Genomic DNA, 21,667 nt, shown 5'->3' on the forward strand with positions numbered 1-21,667 from the left:
AAAGAAACGAGGAGCTCGACGTCCCGGAGACCCAGCCGTGGAGGAGGAAGACCTATAGGAGGGGATTTATCTGCACGTGTGTGTCTGTGGAGGTGTGTGTGATCGCAGGGAGGGAACAGAAGCATTCCTGCACTCTCCAGGGTGCCGCATCACTCTCCACCCCACTTGGGGTGATATATGCAGGGCCAAAGGGCCCCGCGTCCTTAATTCATGACATGATTTATTGCAGTGATGTAAACATACTGGAGGTGTCTTCTTGGGCTACACACACACACACACACACAGATAATAAGCTAGTAGTATCATTCAGATAGGCGTACCCTGTATATGTTAAATTATATTTTCTCAAGAGTTTTGATAAATGGAGATCAAAACACTATTATGTTTATATTTGCAGTTAACGTCTATGCTGTTGTGTTTCTGTCTCCCAGATAATATTCGGGTGTGTGCTCACATCGCAGCATGCTGCTGACGGACTGTGCCGACACACTCCCAACAACACTGGCCAGGCTCCGGCAGACCCGGTAACATAAGCCGCATGTGGGGCCGTTCAGAGACACGTTGGGGTCTGGGACAGAACTGTTTACGCCAGGCTCAGACACACACTGCAGCTGACTCCACACTCTACAACCTCTATTTTACTGGAACATGGATTTTTTTCTTTATATATCATTTGCGAGAAAAATCACAGTTTTTACACATTTTAAATATCAGGATGCATTTTCAATTATTACAAGATAATAAGGAAAAGTCCCAGTTATGACCTCTTGCTGGATTACATCACATTATGTCACAGTGATGCTGTGCTGGAATTCTCGCTCCGTGTGCCCTAAGTGACCTGCTGGCTCAGAAGGGAAACTGGAGACCAGCCATGTGCATCAGCAGGAAGCAAAGGGTTAATACCACGAGACTGTACCACAAGGGGTTAATACCACACAACTGTATTCAAGTAATGTCAACACACTGAGCTGCTGCTATGAGGCTCATAGAAACAGACAGAGAGAGAGACTGAGACTCTGGTCACGACCACCTCACACATACACACACACACACACAAAATATGTGCCTGACAGATGCTTACCAGCGACAGATGCTTACTTAGCTGGTTATTTTATAGCTGATAGTTTTAAGTGTGTTTTCGTAATACATACTATTCACCACATCCATTATAAATTACAATTAGCTTAGCCTCATTTCAAAGTGTCAGAGAAAACAAGACGATGATGTCCTGAGACACAGACGGAGTGTGTATGCTGGGCTGGTGAGTAACTGTCCAAAGTGCAGCACAAGGGTACAGCATTCCCGGCCTCCTTCCCTTACTGGGAGCGTTTGTGTGTGGAGCTGTGAATTTGATCCGTGACATAAGGGATTCAGAGGATTTCCTCGCTGGCAGTATGTCCTGTAGGTTTTATATTTGTTTAACAGTTCGGTAATAGCTAGTGATACAGAAGGTTCTGAGCGTTCTCGGAGACCTTCTCACAAAGTGGCGTTTCTTTCCAGCGTTTGTTTGCTGTCGCGGTACGTGTGTTTGGCTTTCGTCGACAGCGTGCTTGATGTATCTGTGTGTGTTTTGAGAATGGATCTGTGGGCAGAAACGAGGAATGAGACCAGCAGCAGGCATGCGGCCCCAGAGACCCCCGCCAGCCTTCCAGCGCCGTGATTACAACAGCAGACGCCGAGAGAGGCCAGTCCTGCAGGTGCAGGCTTTCTGATGTCCTCTGTGTGTGTGTGTGTGTGTGTGTGTGTGTGTGTGTAATGGAGTAATGACCACAGCAGATCCCCTATGCTCCTGTAAAGTGAGCAGCACCTCCCCTTGCCCTTCTCTGTCTCTGACCTTTACCCTCACCCCATCCATCTAAAGCATTATCATCTCTCACACACACAGTCCCTCACCCCTGTGTGTGTGAGAGAGAGAGAAAGTGTGTGTGGGTATGGGTGTTCTTAATGACCACACATTAATAGAAATTAATAGCTTTTATAGAATAGATGAGTTCAAATGTTTGATTTTAAAAATGTACTTAAAGGTCCCAGAACTGGCCAAAAGAGAGCTGTACTGTCCACCACACAAACAGCCGGCCCAGACCAGTGCAGCTCTCTCTTATTGGTCTGGTTATTCTAGGATGCTTTGGAAAGGACTCTTTCATCTTTTAAGTGCTGTTTTGCAGCTTCTGGATCTCACTGAGTTCTGAGTTCATATAACCTGAGCTTGTCTCTGTCTGTCTGTCTGTCTCTCTCTCTCTCTCTCTCTCTCTCTCTCTCTCTCTCTCTCTCTGACTAGCTGGCTGGTTGGCTGTTTCTCTCTCTCTCTCTCTCTCTCTCCCCCTCCCTCCCTCCCTCCCTCCCTCCTGGCCTCCCCACATAAACCCAGCCCTCCTGGATTTATAGTGGAAAACTCGTCTCCTCTCTAATACCTTTCCTTGGACCTGTTTCTAAATGGTGCGTCTCATGGTGAAGTGTGTTTAATGTGCTTTAACAGGGTGGGGGGAAGGGGGTTGGGCCACAGGTCACAGGTAGGCCCTCCACCTATGCAGGAAACAGCCAGCACCATGCAGAAAACTCCACTCCCCGCCCAGCCAACCTCTCACACCTTCACAGAAGTCACCTGACCAAAAGGTCCTCAGACCACCTCACTAAGGCACAGTGAACAAATCAGTACACAAAAAGAGATGAGGGGGTAGAAAAATACATCTCCATCACCAGACACAGTGAACACATCATAACCTGGCAGCCTTGCATCGCAAATAACCTCCAGTGAACGTTTTTTTTAATATATGATCAGTTGTCCACATCCTATAAATGTGCCGGGACAGCAAGCACGGAAGGATTTACAAAGGTGACACCTGAGTGTCTACCTGGGGTGCCAGAAGATGAACACATCTGCAGACCCTTCATATCTGCACCACTATTCACAGCGTTAGTTTTGCCTAGGCAGGCTAAATTACCCTAAATATTGACATACTTAACCACTGGCTAACTTGCGTAAAATGCACCAGAACCTTTTAAACTGCGGTAAGCCACCGTTTAATATGGGCCATTTAAAGCTCTGTAAATACCCTCCTTTTGCTACACTGTTCCTTCCAAGATACCCAAGACTGGCAATAATGATCAATGGGCTCACTGCCTACCGAGTGTCCTGTGTAGGCAACAGAGGGGATCCTGTCTAGAGTGAGAGGGCAGACCACTGTGGCCACTGAACCTCAGTTCAGCACAGAGAAGCCTGCAAGCTACATTAGCCCAGTCCAGCAACAAAGATTCCAGGTTACAGTAGACCAGTCAAGCACGCAGATGCAAGGGTACAGTAACCCAGTCCAACACGCAAATACCAAGCTACATAATCCAATCCAGTATACAGGTACTAGGCTATAGTTACTAGTCCAGCACACAGGTACCAGCCCACATTAGCCCAGTCTTGCACACAGATACCAGGCTACAGTAGCCCAGTCCAGCACACAAATACCAGTACATATAACAGTGCTAGCTACAGTAGGTCACTGGAGCACACACAATCGTACTACAGTAGATGATTCCTGCATAAAAAAACCTGCGCAACAGCAGCTGTGTCCAACACACAGGAGCCCACTTGCTACTGCAGCTCAGTCCAGCACAAAGGTGCCAGGCTGGGCCAGAACAGCACAGGGAGGCCCAGCTGGACTAGCCCAGCCCAGGAAACTTTACAATGGGTCCAGGCTTTGCTCAGGCAACTCAAAATGTGACCGGCTGGATGCTGGACAGGCCATCACTGTGTCCAGAATGATGACTCCTTTCTTGCACCTCCGAAGTATACAAGGTTGACAGAGAGAGAGATAGAGAGAGAGAAGCCATTCATACTGATTGACCATTCTTTATCGAATTTTTCCCTGTTCGAGGTGTCGCTGTGGGAAACTACAATGTCCTCTGAAGTTACAGTATTTGATTAAAGACTTGGATGTTTTGCTAGCCAAGTCCATGTGTTGCCTTCTAGCCTAAAAGGATAAAACTTTCAGTGTTCCAGGGACCTTCATTATTATTTACTGTTCCAGGGATCGTAGTGACTGATTATTCTGGGATGTCGCCCACGGTCTCCAGGGCAGAAGCCAGCACGGTGTTTACGTGGGCAGTGAGATCAGCTGGAGGCAGATGGGGAGGCTTGTGTTCGATCTGAGTCACAGTTGGTTTCCTTGGAGACAGGTTTACATGTTTAGAACATGTTAAAGGTAGTACAGACGTGCAAGACATGCGGTTTTCCTTTCTGGATCATTGATTTAGTCATGATCCATTCTTTACTCAATCAAAGATTCTTGGTACCTGGTGAACGCTAACGGTAAATCTGCCTCTCTGATTGGCTGTCTGGCTGTTTCTCTCTCGGACTTTCCCTGTGGCCAGGTTCCTCAGAGCTCCCAGGCCCCAGTCTGCCTGACCGCAGGCTGTGAACTGGAGTGGCCGTTGATAAATCACTCCATGTAAGGCCTTCACGATTAATTTCTGCCCGTCAGCAGTGAAGCGGCTGCGGCTTTGGGGGTTTGTGTTGGCAAGCTGGGGGAAGGAGACGTGGAGGGGGCAGGGGAGAGAGTCTCTGAGGTGGGGAGGGAGTCTTTCCGAGCCTGCGGAGGGCAGTGCTGCAGTCCAAGAACAACATTTCAGCGCCGGCGGGGTAGGGCCACCACTGCCTGCCGGCCTGGCATCAATCTGGCCCGCACCGCGCCAGATGTGAGGTTCCACAGCTGGGGAGGAGAGAAGAAATATCGCTGTCTCTTCTCTCTCCCTCTGCTCTTCTTGAGTTATTATTCCCCTGTTCCCCGCAGTCAGTGCATGTCCGTATTCACTATTCCCACTCTGCCCCCCGCCTCCTGTTCACTTTGCAAAATTAAGACCCCGAGGACTCACTCCCGTACTGGAGGCCGCTCAGTCAGAGCTATCGGGTGCGGACTTTTAATTTCCACAGCAGAGGGCCCGGGGAGTTAGCGGACGGGGACTGGGCGGACCTTTCTCGCCACCGTGGTGCTGTAGGAAGGACTCATGGGAGAAGGCGCGCGGAAACCCGGTGCGGCACCAAACGCCGCCATCGCTGCGCAAGAGTGGCAGTCGAGCGTTTCAGATTAGTGCTGAGGTTTGCTAATTATGGAAGATAACATTCTCTACATGCACAATAGCTGAGAAAGTGCTTTGTAATCACTCGAGGGTTCGGCTTTTAAAATCAAAAAGCTTCATTTTGCTTTTAAAAAATTTGCTGCAGAATGTGTGTACTAAGGGCCTGATTGAACCAAGTCTTCAGAAGGAAGTTGCTCATTCCACATAACCAGGCGTATGCTCTCAGTCTATTTTCGTTCAGAAAAACACTTGTGTATGTATTAAATAGCAGTTTAGCAAGCCAGACTTGCAAAATAGCATACCCACCTTCACCCATGGCCCTTAAATCCTAAATTACATTTACTTCATTGCTTTGGATAGTCCATTTATGAATATATATATATATATATATATATATATATATATATATATATATATATGGTGCTCACTTTGCTGGCAGAGCTTAAATTTAAACGCAGCAATATTAGGCGTAACGGACATTAGTCATTGGGAGAATTTTAAGAGGGTTTGGGAGTAATAGGTTTATTTATAGTTTGTTAACTAGCCACACAAACATATTTACACCCAGCCCAGTTTATTTTTCAGTGATGTAAGGCTTCCTGAACATTAGCGCGCGGCTGTGCAGGACTAGACCGCGTGGGCCGCACAAGGCCACATGGCTTCGGAGGCTGCCGGCTAATTGGAAATGCATGCTTCCAAAAACGGGAGAAACGGACATCTGTTTGGGATTTTCTGCCGGCTCCTCACTGAACGGATCCAGAGGAGCACCAAAGTGCTGAAAGGCCTTGACTAACCTCGGCCCTCGCGTCGGACAGCCTCCCGCCGCACGGAACTCCTTCCCACACGCTTCCATGGGCCCCTCCCCCTGCGAAACGGGAATCGTAAGGCACATGCCGATGAGAGAAGATGGTCAGCAGAGCTGCGAGCGGGTGGGGGGAGGGGGGGCATACGCTGGATAACGAGCACATCTGTTGCCCAGCTGTTCCACCTGTGGTCACTGTCCGTTCAGTCACAGGTGGGATAAGAACACGTGGGCAGACCGTGGCAGGCCAACACAGACACATCAAACAGTAAGCAACTTCACTGCCCTTTAACCAAATAGGCGCCGTCATGGAAGCTCTTAGAGCCATCTAGTCTTATTAAACAAGCTTCATGCCCCCAACACACACACTCTGCTTAACTAAAAGATTAGAATCTTACACCACAAAGCTACAAAATCACTTTGATTATAGCAACTTCTACTAAATAAATAACATTCCCCATTTGTGAGCTGGACTAACAGATTAGAGGTGAATTCATATGTGTATAGCATACCATTATCACTGCCAGTGATGACAGCTAAAGACCCCACTACTATTTTAATCTGCACTCAACAAGCTATTTTGAGATTGACTCTACAGTACGTATTTTTCATCCGAACAAATGCTTCTCACAGTCACTGTGGTCTGCCATGCCTGGATTGCCTCTTAGCATGAAGTGGTTTTGAAAACAGAGCAGTTTTTTTAATGACGGCCACAATAGCCTTGCGATGCCGGCCAAAGTAATAACAGTCCCCACTTGAATTCTCAAGTTCTTGGACTACACAGACAATCATGGCATCGTAGATGAAATCATGCAGAGCGGTAGGGATTTTATGGAATATAGAGGAGAGTTTTTAAAAAAAAAAAGCACAACACAAACAAAATAAATAGGACAGAGGGGAAATAATGAAGGAAAACAGAGAGTGGTTAGATCTTCGTGGCAAACGAAAGATGGTTCTGTAAAAATACAAGCAGGCTGGAGTCATGGTGAGGTAGCCTGCTAAGGCAAACAAACTCCAAACAGGGTCTGTAGCACCTTAGAGCTAAGAGTGGTGGAAACCCCCGGTGCAAGTGCTGTGGTGTTGGGGGGGGGTGTTTGGGGGGTTGCGAGGGAGGTTGGGGGGGAGGGTTGATGGGATCTCTCCGTCCATCTCTCTGCGCTGTCCGCCCAGCTGTGCAAACACAGGACGGCCTATAGTGGAGAATGGAGACCAATAAGCCTGAGACATGGAGGGAAGGCACCGACCCACAAATCGCCTACATTACTCTCCCTCCCTCTCTCCCTCCCTCTCTCTCTATCTCTCTTTCTTTTCCTCTATCTCTCTCCCTGCTTCCTCTGGCCACAGAGGCTCATACCTACATTCCCGAGTCTCTAGAGGAATCGCTCTGGCACGGTTACAGAAAGGTCCAGTCTACACCCCGAGTGTCGCGGCCCCTCCTCCTCCTGCCCCCAGGCTGCCTCTCCCTTCTCAGCTGTAACTCTCTTCCCTTTGACTTCTCTCTCTCTCTCTCTCTCTCCCTCTCTCTCTCTCTCTCTCTCTGTCCTCATATTCCACCGTCATCCCTCTTTTGGAGGACAAAGGCGAGCCTCTCCGTCTTCGGAGGAGGGCCTCTGTTCCTTAAAGCAATCATTTCTGGCCTGCGCGGGGTTGATGCGGCTCGGCCGGCGGCTTGTGTGCGCAAGGGAGATCCTTCGGCAGCGTACAGTGTGTTCTTTTGGAAAAGGAAAGGTCCAGAAAGCCCAGGGATCGAACGCTGGATGTGTTCATTCTTCCTGGGCAAATGCAACGGCGCAGGCATTGACGCGTGACTGCTCCGGCACCATTTACCACCTCATTACAGTTAACCACGCCCCCATGCCACCTTCTCCACTTCACATGCACACTTTACACACTTTATTGCTACATTTAAATATCCTTAAATAGCTTTAGCTATCGTTAGCTTTCAGGAACTCTTCGACCATTTTTGGCAACTGTAACTCCTAGTGCGGTACGCTTTGAAGGAAAAATGCCTATGCAATGCATACAATGACAATTCAGCTTTAGAAATGTTTAGACTCTAAACACTAGAACTGATGTTTTATCCGGGAAGGCTTTCTGCGTAACAAGCATGGTTATATTTGGCCGTAGAATTTATGGGTATGACTGGATCAGCAAGGTGGGGGTTTCATCCAAGAACAGTGAGTGGTTTATGTAGTCCCAAATTAGCAATGTGATTAAGAATGACTGTGTTTACAGCTCAGTGTTCTTCCAAATACAGTTTAATGCAAACAAAACTGGTGAAAGCTGATTTTAATTGTTAGATGTGTTGGTGCACAAACTATGACAAGGTCTGACCACTGTATTTGTGGAAGCATTAGTTTAAAGTGTTGCTTTCAAAACGATGTGAATGCCCGCGCCAAAGTCACCATACAATATTACACAGTAACTTGAGAGTCTGTTGGATGATAGTTGGTGTACTAGGGACATAAATATATTTTGAATGAATGCAGCGATTTGCCTTGTCTGCTAACCCACCGTGGCTGTTTGTGAGCTGAGAACAGCAAAAACTTTGCCACTTTTCTGCCGGGTTGTGTGTAAATTGCTCAAGATGCCACCATTCTGATCGTGTTCTACTGCCAGCTCCTCGGCACAGCTCCCAAACAACACTGCGAGTGGGAGGGTGGACACCACAGCTCCTGCACCTGAGCGGAGTGTGGGAGTCCAAGCTATCAGCACCCGCAGCACCTCCTATGGATCCCGGTGAAACAGGGAGGACTTGGTGTCTTCAAGACTCGCCGATGGCACAAGGCGAGGCTGCTTCACGGGGACGCAGGAGACACAAGCTGTGACGTCTCACGTTTTTCCGTGTGATCTTACGTTTTGCAGAAGAGGAGGCCCCAGTTTTCTGCCCCTGCACAAGATCACACGCAGAGGCACACGTAGAGCGAAGCCTGTGGATTTACCACCCACCGTGCCAAGGATATATGAGACCAGACAGGACAGAAAGCACTGTGGTTACAAAAAAAAAATAGCCAATGCCCTTATTCATTAGGGAAAGCAGGGTAGGTAGAGGAGTCTTTTGGAGGGAGTCAGAATGAAGGACTCAGTGTTTATTGTTATTACGTTTATGGCATTTCAGCTAAATGCCGTAAGCGTAATGTATATTTTCCATTAAGGCAGGAAGACTCTGATACAGACTTCATCTTGTCACGGAAGGTGACCGCGGGAAAACAGTAGAGGAGGTAAAAACCAGATCCAGCTCTATGCAACGTATGCAATTCAAGGCTATGCTATTCGCGTGGTATGATCGGTGCGTGGATACAATGGGATTTGAATTTAAAAATGCAAATGAAAAATACAGGCTCTGTTTCCACAATGCGAGCGCGACACCTGAGACCACGTGAGATACTGACTACAGTCTTAAGTTTTGTTTTGTTTTTTTTCCCTCCACTTCTTGGCCTCCTCCCTTCTGAAAGTGCGAAACAGGCAGTCTTCTTTGTCGTGTAAACCGCCGGCGCGGCGCTGTAAGCATAAATCCTTCGCTCAACGAACGTAAAGGCGAGCCTAATTGTTTTAGCATAAACTTTCAAAGCGCATAATGGCCGTGCCTCAGCAACACGCTAAAAGGCCCCACAGCCCATCTTTCACTGCACGGGCACGCACAGGAAATTCCACCGCAGCTCCGAGAACGAGCATGAGGCCAGGGGCACTTCCACCTCTCAGAGACCTATACCTTACGCATAAATCTTACGCGTAATATATCCCGTGGCCACACGCAGAATATAAAGTAAGACAACACCACGTGTTCCAGCTTTCTGAAACTGCTATTCTTGTCAGATGCATTGGCTTTTGCGTTTTTGTATTTCTGTTTATGTCTCTAGCATACAAGTCGGGCCAAACTCGTAGCACTGCGTCGGTGTAACACAGTCGATGCTTTAGGGGGTTGGTTATTGGTAATTCAAGTTTTTTTTTCTGTTCTGTGAATACAGCTCATTAACAGTTACAGCTTTATAAGCAGACCATAAAATAGCTGTAAAGTGATGGTATCAAGAACTGAGGGGTGGGGGGGAGAAAACGAACCATGGGACCCGGCAAGAGGCTGGGCCAGATATTTAATTTCAGATTTATCTGTGCTGAGGGGGAAGACTATGCTATGCCTATGACCCACAGGAAGTGAGGCAGTAAAAGTGAGACTGTAAAACCGCACTAGCGCAAGAGCGTCAAGATCAGACTAGGACGTCTATATCTCCGCATTCAGCACACGCATCGGAGATTTAGGGATCAAATCTCGGCGGCACATGGGTGGGGTTTTATATTAAAACACCATTAAGTGATCAAAATAGATCAACAGTATTAATTTAACAAATCACTCACTGGCTTTTTTTTATCATGATGTTTCTTACCTACAGACTTTGCCTTTCTTGTCAGACGTAGGGTATGTAAACAGAAGGAGCAAGCAGCCAGATCGGCACTGTGATACTTCTATTCTGGAGCAGCGGAAGCACTTGGAGTGGCTTGGTGTGTGTTATTTGGTTGGAACAGCTACACTGTGGGAAGAGACTCCAAGATAGAATATGATTCTGGCCGAGATTTCTGCACTCAGCCTAAACCTGAGGGTTTCCAGTGCAGACGAGACCCAGTTTGTTTGAGTTAAATGTTTTTTGTGGTCCACCCGGCGTAGTAACGGGGCGGAGGTGTGCCAGGTGAGCCCCCTGTGAATCAGAATGTCACGTATGTCTTCCATCAGCCCCAGGCCCAGACTTCAGCTTCCGAGCCCATCTCCCTTTCTCATCGTGCCCAATCTCACCCCCTCTCGCCGCCCTGAGACGCCACCTCACCATTCATGCCCATCTCAGTCATGATCTTTCCCCGCGGGTGCGATTAAGAGCCTGTTTGTTTTGTGTTTTGGTGAGTCGAGTAATGGCCCCATATTCTTTTTCTTTTTAAAAGACTTTATCCACAGATCTTGCACAACAAAGTGAGAGGAAACTCAGGGGGTGCTGGGGGGAGGGGGGAGGGGGGGACGACTTGGGACTTGAGGAAGCAGATAGCCATATTCCTGTGCATGCACCAGTCTTATCTGAGGTCCACTTCCAAAAGCCCCAGGCCAAATGAGCTGGATCTGGCCCGGGTTGTGCGCTCGGCCTTCAGCCCTGCGTTCTCAAGGGACTCGATCAGTTTAATAGCACTAAAGTGTTTTTTTTTCTCTGGGATGCATGATTTGAACTCGATCCCTTGTGAGACAACTCCCACTTCAGAAAACACCATTCCCATCTTTTCACTGGTAATTCTGTCTTGCTTATATGATGATTGCAAAGTCAGGAGATTGTTCTACAGTTAGGATCTTATCTAAAGAGGTTGTGAAAGTTGTGTGCGTCTGTATTACATCTGTTTGGCAATATTAACTGTCTGGTCTAAGTAAATTAACATTGGCCAGCATCAGTACAAGGAACTCTTATGAACTTTTAGGGACTTCTTTAAAGCAGCATTCATAAAGAGGAAGTTCTGCGGTGCCCTACAGTATCTGCATTCTGCCAAGTAACTGCAAAAGTGCTGAATGGTTTTTGTCTGTGAATTGAGATGTGCTTGTTTTTTCCTGCTTTATTTCCACTTATTTTATTTCTTATTTAAAATCAATATTTACCCAGCAGCCCCCAGGGCTCAGGGGCTCTGGATTACCTCATATTCTCCGCGTCCAGCTGTGCTTTCTCAGTGTCTCCATGACAACAGCAGGAATGTGCACATCATGTTTATCTTGCTACCAGGAAAACAGAAAAGTCAGACTCACAAAGGGAGAGCAAGAGAGAACTAAAGAGAAAGAGTAAGAGAGAGAGAACAAGAGAGTGAGAGAGAAGAAAAACTCTAACCTTCTGTAGATATCTATGCAAACTCATCAAATATCCTTGTCATTTGACACCCAATCTATGATACAGTTCATGTGATTTATTAATATGTTTTATAATGCTTATTCTAAAATATGTTTTAGCATACTTGGTCAGGTGTGTGGTCTCATTGGGGGAGGGTCCTTCAGTATCCCCGACCCGCATTATTTTGGCTAAAAGGTTCTCTTTTCCAATTCTACTGCCTATCTGACATTCTGTACTGACACCATCATCTCACACCTTTTTGATTACTCTGCATAAATATCCACCAGACGGAGTTCCCCTTATCCACAAGAACCAGCAAAAAGGCTTGATACAGAAGACAGAATGAGCTGTTCTCTTAAATCACCACGCACCCACTCTGTCCTGAGACACACACACACGCACACGCGCACACACACACACGCATGCACCCAGAGGGGGAGAAAGGGAGCGCGGTAACACTGCAAGTGCATAGGCAGGTCAACACAAAGTCTTGTTCACTTGCATGTTACCTACTCCGTCATGACCTCAGGGACCTTTGTGGGCATAATGGTCTCCAGTGCAATGCCCACAGCCTGGCAGGCTCTCCCAGACCTGCATGAAATTAGAAAAGAACTTACTTTGAATAGAATGTGTGACAGTGGAAATCTTAAATTTGACACCTCAGGTTGGTTAATTGACAGTATAGTATAAAACATGACTGCACTTTTACAACTGACATAAGGATCCCAAAGTTCCTTATATAGAATTAATGCTGGAAGGTCAATTATTTGCTTGATTTGGGTTATGTAGAAGGACTCATGGATAAGGAACCACAGTTCCTAAAGGTTTTGTGCTGTAATGTGGAAGATGACTAAGAAAAATAGACTTATGGATGATGACAGCCAATGCCATTTTATTTCACAACATAACCCTTGTTAGATCACATTTATATGTTTTAACATTTGTAGAGGCACCAGTGGAAACTATTCGTTCTCCATGGTAACAGGCAACTATTTGCACTAATTTGCAAAAGAAAGGCAGCTCAAGTATAGTGACTGTTAGGGAATGTTATATTTGCTCTCTAACATTGGCCATTTAAGTAACAGAAGTCTCATTACTTAGCCTCCAGTGCACTGGGAAACCGAGTAAACACGACTGGTTGACCCTTTGTCAAGGGTCTCTTCTCTTTAGAACATCATTAAGGGCCAGCGAACACTCCTGAGATCAAATGGCAGAACCAGCACAGGAGGACTGATGGACCTCTCTCTTAACTGGGTTTAAACTGGATTTCTAAAATGGATTTTGTCTACATCTAAAGACATGAAAGCGGGCCGAATTTACAGACTTATTAAAACAGCAGGACTGTACCCACTGGACCCTTGCCAAAAAGGAACTAAGTTTAACGCTCTGACAGGATTGCAAGAGTGAGTTACGGCGTTATTGGCATCCACGCGACCCGAACCACTGGCCGTTGTCTCACATTAGGCTTAGACGCCATGTCTTCTTCCATTGAAAAGTAGACCCTACTCCACAGCTACGTTAGTATTAACGACTCTAGCTAAAGTGTTTTTGCTTTTATAGTCACCATGTTCACCTTTTTATGGACCTTTTCATCAGTGAAATGGATGGTTTTCTGTGATTTGTACATATAAGAAATGGCTATAAGAAACATGGATACGCAAAGGCCTTTTCTAGATCCAACGTTTAACTTCATCAGTGGTACAAACTACACGGAACTGCCACCCCGTTCGGTCTTTGGACCTGCAGATGGCCTGAGCGCGGACTTGTATCATATGGACTTTCATGGATCCAACGAAGACGCAGCGTCCGTTCGGGGAGTCGAGAATTCAGGTGCTCGACGAAATGAATATAAAGCTAAGACGGTTCTGGCTAATTCGTCCGTCTATTGCCTGAGCTCCCACGGCGAGAGAACTAAGAGAAAGCGAATAATTACCACCGTTCAACGCCAGGCCGCCAATATTAGGGAGCGCAAAAGAATGTTCAGCCTCAACGAAGCGTTCGACGAGCTTCGCAAGAAAGTTCCTACTTTCGCGTATGAGAAAAGGCTGTCGAGGATTGAAACGTTGCGTCTTGCGATCATATACATCTCTTTCATGACGGAATTATTGGAAAAATAAAAAAACATAATGAAAAAAATTATTGGACCTTTTGGTGCATTCAGTAATGATGATATTGATGGTTGGTGCGATTATTATTATTATTATTATTATTATTATTATTGTTATTATTGTTATTATTATTATTATTATTATAACCACTCCTTCGCGATTTCTAAACTTTAATTTCATGTCAGCGAATAGAAATTGACTTAGACTTTCATTAATTTAGGTAATTTAGACTTAATTTTAAGTTACTGCGTACATATAACGTCACTGAACAGGTGTGCGTCCTCATCCCAACCAACATTCCAGTACTCAGGTGTGTCAGGTCTTTCAGGACCACGGACAGAGCTTTCCACGCTACAGGTACCTGCAGACAGCTTTCACACACTAAGGTGGTTAGCTGAGAATTTTTTTCCTGCCATGAAGGTTTGTGAGATTAATTTTATATATGTTTTGCGTTTTTAAACGATGCATTGCACAGTTTCGTTGAATGCGTTTGTTTCGCTCGACTCACACGCTGTCACTGTGGATGCTGCTTTGAGCTTTGTGATGACTGTTGTGATGAGTCACGAAACACAATGACGTCAGAGAGTGGCTCGGTCTAAGGAATGATTCGGTTTTGATTCATCGATTACTTTCTATGGTGCGCCTCCCCGTGGCGTGTTCAAAAGCGGCATAACCTATTTTTCTAGGAGCGCATAGGAGCTCAGCGGTGCTTTGGCGACCTGAAACACTCTTCTCTCATTTATCTTTCAGCGTCGGATGAAAACCTTTGCATACTCTGCAAGCTTTTTAGACTTTTATCTTACAATCTGAATTCTTTAAGCAGTGTTAAACAAGGGCAGAAACGGGTTCGTTAACAAGCTTTTGAATCCATGTGACAGCTAAGGACATTTTAGTCTGTTTTCTTTTGACTCATCTCGTTCAGTTTAATGTTTGCCTTGCGTTTTTGTCGCACAGTCGGTGAGTCGTCTGCTCAGCTCTAGGCGACCTGCAGTGTACGCGGATAAGCATAAAACCGTCCAGCGGGAAACCCGAGTATGCTTTGGCTTTCAAATGCTCAGCCTTCGCTCTCATTCCCTGTGGACTAAATACTAACATTGGCATGTATTTCAGAACTACCCTGAGCATGTAAAGATAAACAGTGAGGTCTATTTAGGAAATCCAGACGTAGCCTACTCTTCTCTTTAACGGTGGCAAATTAGATAACAGACTCTGATGTAGCTCGAATTTTTGACATACTCAGAACAAATGAACGAAGACAGCTCATACATTACCTATAACCCAACAACTTACTAAAGTTATAAATAGGTGCAACCTTGATGCACAATATAGGATTCCTATACGGTGATAAGAATTTCCGCTACACTGTTTCACGTGAGGAGGTCATATTTTAACAAGGGCTGCACATGAGTTTATCCGCTCGGTCCGCTCCTCCCTTCTGATGCGAAAAGTAGAGGACGCGTTTCTTCGTGGATAAGGAGCTCATCCAATGAAACTTCTATCCTGTTCTAGAACTCCACGCCCATAAAGGATCAGGCATACTAACTTGAATGATGAATTATTATTTAAAAGCTAAGTATTATTTAATTACTTGTCATATTGCTATTAGTCAAACTGACGTTTTTCCTAAAGTTTCGTTTATTTATCTGTTTATCTGGTTTGAATTTACTTGGAATATTGTATTTTACTGTTAATAATGCATATAAAAATCCATTATCTTCCAAATAACAGAATATAGTTCAATAAATCACCATTTCTATCAGTTCAGGTTGCCTAATTAGATGTTTGTAGTTGGCAAATACATTTCTTTTCATCTTTTATTTTCTTTAAACTGTGCTTATTACTCGTTCTACACTGAGTTCATTAACTGAAAGAATAGATTTTCGAATAACGGAAACTTTTTGATAGTTGCTTGGCCTCTCCTACCCCTTGGTCTTACGTCGCACACATTCTTACCCAATCACAAGCCTCCCCAAATAGTTTGCGCCTTCCAGGCTATAAGAGCTCCCTAACTTTCGCTGAAGTTGAGCAACACCTCCGTGGCGCACGAGCCAGCGCGAGAGTGTGACACCTAAAGTTTTCGAAGAGGGAAATACAAACCACTGCGCCTGGTACTCTGGACTGTTGCACGGGGTGCGACGCTCGCGGAAAGGCGATGTTTGAGGAAGAGACCATGCAGGAGGAGTCGAGCTCCCCGGAGTCTCCAGTGGACAGCCTTGGTAACAGCGAAGAGGAGTTCGACAGGCAGCAGAAGAGAGGAGGGAGGAAAAGAAGCAGCAGGAAAAACGGGGAGGATTCAGATAGCCCGACCCCTGGGAAAAGAGGCAAAAAGTGTAGCAGCAGTCCGCAGTCGTTCGAGGATCTTCAGACGCAACGGGTCATGGCGAACGTTCGCGAGCGACAGAGGACGCAATCTCTCAACGAGGCATTCGCGTCTTTGCGGAAAATCATCCCCACCTTACCCTCTGACAAACTGAGTAAAATACAGACGTTAAAGCTGGCTGCCCGGTACATTGATTTCCTTTGCCAGGTTTTGCAGAGCGACGAGCTGGACTCCAGAATGGCAAGCTGCAGTTATGTGGCACACGAAAGACTGAGCTACGCGTTTTCTGTTTGGAGAATGGAAGGCGCGTGGTCCATGTCAACATCTCACTAACGGTGTCCGCGCGGACCCGTGGCTCTAGCGAGCATGGTAATGCAAACCTCAGAATTTTATCTTGGATTGGTCAAGTAGGCTGGCAGGGTTGCAGAAGTTTTCCCACAACTAATTTTCAGTTTCATTATATGGATTATTTCAGTTTTGTCTTCCTTTCTGAAGAAGGTAGCCAATTGAAAAGCAAGTTTCATAATATATAGATTTTAAAAGGATTTTAGCTATGGGACAGATATTACTGTCACTGATTTTACATACTTATGGATTCTAATATATCTGACTTTTCTTTGTGCAGATTTCCAACTTTGAGCGGCAGAATGCTGCTTTGAGCAGAACACAGGCAGCTCACAAGAAGAATTAGGGACCAAAACCAACACAGCCTGCAGACGAACCAGGCACGGATTATAAGGACAAGATGTTGGAGACAATCTTTAGCGGGTGGAACGTGGCGCCGTTGCGAGCACTTACGAAAACGATTACAGTAGAAGAGGGAGCGCATCCAGATCTGTTCTTGTGATTGCAGATTGCGACGAGGAATGTGGGAACTTGATCCTTTCTGTAGGCTACACGTGCATGTAGCGAAGCCTAGCCATCTCATCCCAAGACAGAAAGACTGCATCAGGAGGCAGTTACTTTCAGGCTGACAGTGTGGACACGGCCATGAAGTGACTGTCGTCATATTTATTTCGTCAGTGAACGAAACTTGGCTCATATATGTGTAAACATTTTCTTTTTGGTCTGGTTCTTGAAAGTTTATTTATTTATTGATCCTTGTCGTGATGCAGGATGGATCTGGTGTCTACATGCATTTCTGATTCTTGTTGTAAATAAGCAGGGTTTTTTTTTTGTTTGTTTGTTTTTTTGTTTGTTTTTTTGTTTTTTATTTTGGTTTATTTGGGGGGGGTTTTTTGGGGGGGGGCTTTTTTTTTGCAATAAAACCGGTTTCAGTATAACAATTCAGGCTGGTTTTGCAATTATGGACAATTCATAGGCCAGTGTCTTGTACCTACTTTTATAGTATCCCAATAAAAATTCCTAACATTACTCGTGTATCGCAGTGTAGATATCAGCGAGCCAAGAGAAATGTACATTGAAATGACTAAAGTTACGTCTGTAGCAAATCCATAATTGTGGGAGCAAGGCCGTTTAAAATCTGTGAATATTAATAATAAAAACATTCCCTGGATCATGATTATCTGCTTAGGTTGCTTTTGAATTCGATACTTTTATTTTGTATATATGAATTTGTTTTTCACGCCAAACGTTTCTTCACTTGCTGAAATGCAACAATTCCAAAGCTTTATTTTGCGCATTACAGAAGCAACAGGCTCGCTTGCAGATAGTTTTTAGTCACGTATAAATAAGACAGGCCAATTTTATCCTATACACTTGATATGTCATCATACTATTCAACCGCTTAATATTAAAGGTACGACTCAAAAACTATTAATTAAATTATTTTCATTGCAGTGACCTTTATTCAATTATCTCATAAAATCGTGTTTGTATACTATACTATACTATAATGCCTCAGTCAGGGTTGCACATTTGCGCATTAGGCCTAGAAGATGTTACAAAAAGTTATGTGTAACTAGACTAGCAAGGAGCCATGATTTGATGGTGGATAAATTTGAGAGAAGCGTAGGAATTATCTGTAATGTATAGTTTGGTGCCGCAGAAAAGGAAGGTTCGTATGGCAGATCGAAAACAGGTCTGGGAAACCATTTTAGTATCATGTGAAGAATCATAGCGCGGTGCCATTTGAAGAAGGTGTGTAATTGGGATCAGAAGCATGTATAGAATTCCCAGATGTCAATAAAATGGAGGGCGCGCTTGTCGGGTCAAGGGGAGGTGCGCTGGGTGAAAACGGCCAAGCGCCATGCGACATTTTATTGTCCAGAACTGAGCCTTCGAATGTTCTGTTTTGAAAAGGCGGCATAATGCAGCCTTTAAATTAAGACAGGAAGAACATTATGATATATTAGCCTATTAGCATATTTCCGTTGAACGGTCAGGAAAGGAAGAGAACGTAATTCAGCTTTTAAATCTAGGTCCGCTTGCGAGGGAAAATTAGCGCCCATCTATATAGCTATGTGTCAGATAGTAATAGTCAATAAATAGCCACAAAACAAATGTCCTTTACATAAGATATCTCACATTGCTCTTTTTTTTGCTTTTTTTTAATTTTTTTTTACCAGACACGAGTTCGACAAGATCTAGGCCGCGCAAATGAGAAGAAGCACAAGAAACCTACAGAGGCCTATTTTCCTCTGTAAGGAGTTTTCTCTGCTGTATTTTGTGGCGCTACTCCTCTCTTCAACCACGTTTCATATATGAAACAAGTTACATTCAGGCGTGCATTCCTAAGGGCTGGGGGACTTGGAGACGGAGAAAGAACCAAGGCACCTGAATCAAACTTATTTTTACCAGATGTTGTTAGTATTTTTCTTTAAAGTCACGTGAAGCGAACAGATGTTGAGTTGCAGCTGGGGTCCGCCTTCGAATGCATGCATAGCGATAGACCGTCTGACAGAAATTCGTTTTTAACGTCGTTATTAAAGAAAGGAGTTGAATATTATTTTTAATGGAATGTCCGCGTGAATTTGGAGGAATTAATTTTTGTTGTTGTTGTTGCCGAAACCTTCGTTTCGATCGGAAAAGCGAGCGAGGACTAAAGGCTACTCGCGTGAGCCTTCTCCTTTCCGCCTTCCTCTTTTCTTCGGCTGGGGGATTTAATGAGGACTATGTAGGAATTTTGCTGACCGTGGCAAAGAAGAAACATGAAGCAAAGAAAATGGTAAATATTTGTGTAGCCCTCTTTATTTTTGACGGACTCGTATCAGAACTTTATTGCACTTTTCCTGTGTGAAACCTTTTATAAAAACTGACGGTTAGTGGTTATAAATGTTGCATTTTCCAGTACATATTATCTTACACAAGTGCATGGGCCCATTTGGTTAGACTATTATCTTCCCATTTGTTTTAACTAAGTAAAATGCCGAGAAACCAAAAGTTCGACCACATTCAAATTTTGAAACGCATAATGTAATCTATACGTTAGTTTTTAATCATCTTAATAAAAACAGCATTTGAACTCAATTATTTTAGTTCCCCACTTCTTTGTGTAAAAATTATCTTTTTAAGGGCTAAACGTAAATATGAAATACAAATAAATAATGAGGGAGATTTTTTTTAAATCTCAAGCAAAAGTATATTGAGAATGCGACCCATTTGCAGATCAAATGAATTTCTTTTTTAACTTCATTTACAGTCTACCTTTATACACAACACAGATCACCCAAGTTAAACGATTTGACGTATGCGGATGTAAAACCATCAAGTGTGACCTGAGGGGCAATATGATTCACCAAGGGAAATCGATTCACCATCTTCAAATGACCGTGCCCGTGTTATCTTTAAACTTGAGGCTGCTGTTCTGGAAAGGAAGAATGTCACCTTTGTCGGTAACACTTCTCACGCAGCTCGATTAGGACGAAATTCCTTTGCAAGGCAGTGCTTCGCACCGCCGACCTTTTAAAATCATAAAGCGCGCATGGCAGAAAAAACACATGCACCCATGACAATGTCTTTGAAGTGAACAGCGTTGATTTGCGTTATCTGTCTCAAAGCGTTTGACCTGTAGGCTCTGTGCTGTCATGATTTAGATTGCCTATAGGAGGATATGAGCTAAAACAGCTCATCTGTTAGGCTACATGCCAACATGACTTTTGTTAGGCACACACACACACACCATACGCACACACGAACACAATGCATAAATTAATGAATGAATGGAAATTTCGTGGTTTAGAAATCAGACGAAGGCATCACGGACCACTGAGTAAAAACGTGAAAAACCGTAAAATTGGTCTTTATCTGTTTCAACCTGCGACCCCACCGAAGACGCGAGGCAGAGTGAACAGAATGATGGATGACAGAGACAATCCAACAGGTGTCCGCTGGGCCTGCACCTTCCCTAAAATGTCCCAAGGCCCAATGATGTGTTACATAGTATAATCTTCATTACATTATTTTATATAACATGCCAACTTGTCCGCATCATCTTACATAAATGTTTCGTTAACATCGACGTGCGCTGAAGCACAGAGAAAAAAAAAACGTAGTTTTGTTTAATTTTGTACACTTATTTCAAGTGGAAACGGGCACTTAGCATGACTGGAAAATTTGTAAGTAACTGATCATGTTTGTCTGGTAAAGTTTAAGATGGCCAAGGTTTGTGAACTAAATGTAGCCTGTACGTCCTCCTGCTACAATGGTCAATATGCAGAAAATGATTAAGGTTGATAATTTAAATATTCTTGGTGAGCTAGCTTTAATAGGCCCATGAATGTTTTTACTGATTTACACAATGAAGATAATAATTATATATATATATATATATATATATATATATATATATATATATATATATATATATATATATATGTGTGTGTGTGTGTGTGTGTGTGTGTATATATGTGTGTGTGTATATATATATATATATATATATATATACATATATATACATATATATGTATATATATAGAGAGAGAGAGTTATTATTATTGTTGTTGTTATTGTTATTATTATTACTATTATTGTTGTTGTTATTACTATTTTGCTGCTTTGCTTTTCTGAAACTACATAGACGAACTAACTAGCTTTACTGTAAAATAACTGGAAACTGATGGGGGAAAAATATGTTTTCCCTTAGGAATGTATTCTTATTTTCGACGTTATTTTCCATTCGTTTTTATGTATGCTGTAGGTTTTCTAACAGGTGTTCACGAAGCGACTCATTGGAACCCAGGCACATTCCTACTTGTTATTAATTTAGGATCTTTTCTAGAAACTTCGAGTAAGCCAGTGTTTTCAGAAGGTGGACACTGCACCTTTCTTTGCAGTTTTGCTGTTGAATGCCTTCTAGTTATGTGGATATTGTTATATTGCTATGGATCCCTCAGTTGAGGGCTAGTACGTGCAGACATATATTATTAAAAATAATTTTAAATGGTAGAAACAAACAAGATTCCACCCCCCCCCCCCCCATTTCCCCCACATGGGATATTACTGTTCTTTCCATTTTCCGCTATTTCAATATTGTAAATATTTCGCCGTTGTTTTGCGGCGCCGTCGTCTGCTATGTGCTATCAGAACTCTTTGAAGTCGTGTTTCTATTAGAAAACGCATAGCA

At 44.1% G+C, this 21,667-nt stretch overlaps 2 protein-coding genes across 2 annotated transcripts; both read left to right on the forward strand.

The window, feature by feature from the left end:
- The first annotated feature begins 12,878 nt into the window (after positions 1–12,878).
- On the forward strand, positions 12,879–13,832 carry LOC113572053 (pancreas transcription factor 1 subunit alpha). Its single transcript, XM_027001307.2, has one exon. It carries the CDS (start codon positions 13,350–13,352, stop codon positions 13,830–13,832), a length of 483 nt encoding a protein of 160 aa, XP_026857108.1. The 5' UTR covers positions 12,879–13,349.
- A 2,035-nt stretch (positions 13,833–15,867) lies between these two features.
- On the forward strand, positions 15,868–17,366 carry twist1a (twist family bHLH transcription factor 1a). Its single transcript, XM_027001399.2, has 2 exons — positions 15,868–16,512; positions 16,769–17,366. The coding sequence occupies exon 1, from the start codon at positions 15,976–15,978 to the stop codon at positions 16,474–16,476; it is 501 nt and encodes a 166-aa protein (XP_026857200.1). The 5' UTR covers positions 15,868–15,975; the 3' UTR covers positions 16,477–16,512; positions 16,769–17,366.
- Positions 17,367–21,667: the final 4,301 nt, after the last annotated feature.

This window comes from Electrophorus electricus, chromosome 4, assembly GCF_013358815.1.
Source record: "Electrophorus electricus isolate fEleEle1 chromosome 4, fEleEle1.pri, whole genome shotgun sequence".
Lineage (NCBI taxonomy): Eukaryota > Metazoa > Chordata > Actinopteri > Gymnotiformes > Gymnotidae > Electrophorus > Electrophorus electricus.

Coding starts and splice junctions, on each gene's coding strand:
- LOC113572053 (XM_027001307.2), top strand. CDS start 13,350: ATGGCTATAAGAAACATGGATACGCAAAGGCCTTTTCTAGATCCAACG.
- twist1a (XM_027001399.2), top strand. CDS start 15,976: ATGTTTGAGGAAGAGACCATGCAGGAGGAGTCGAGCTCCCCGGAGTCT.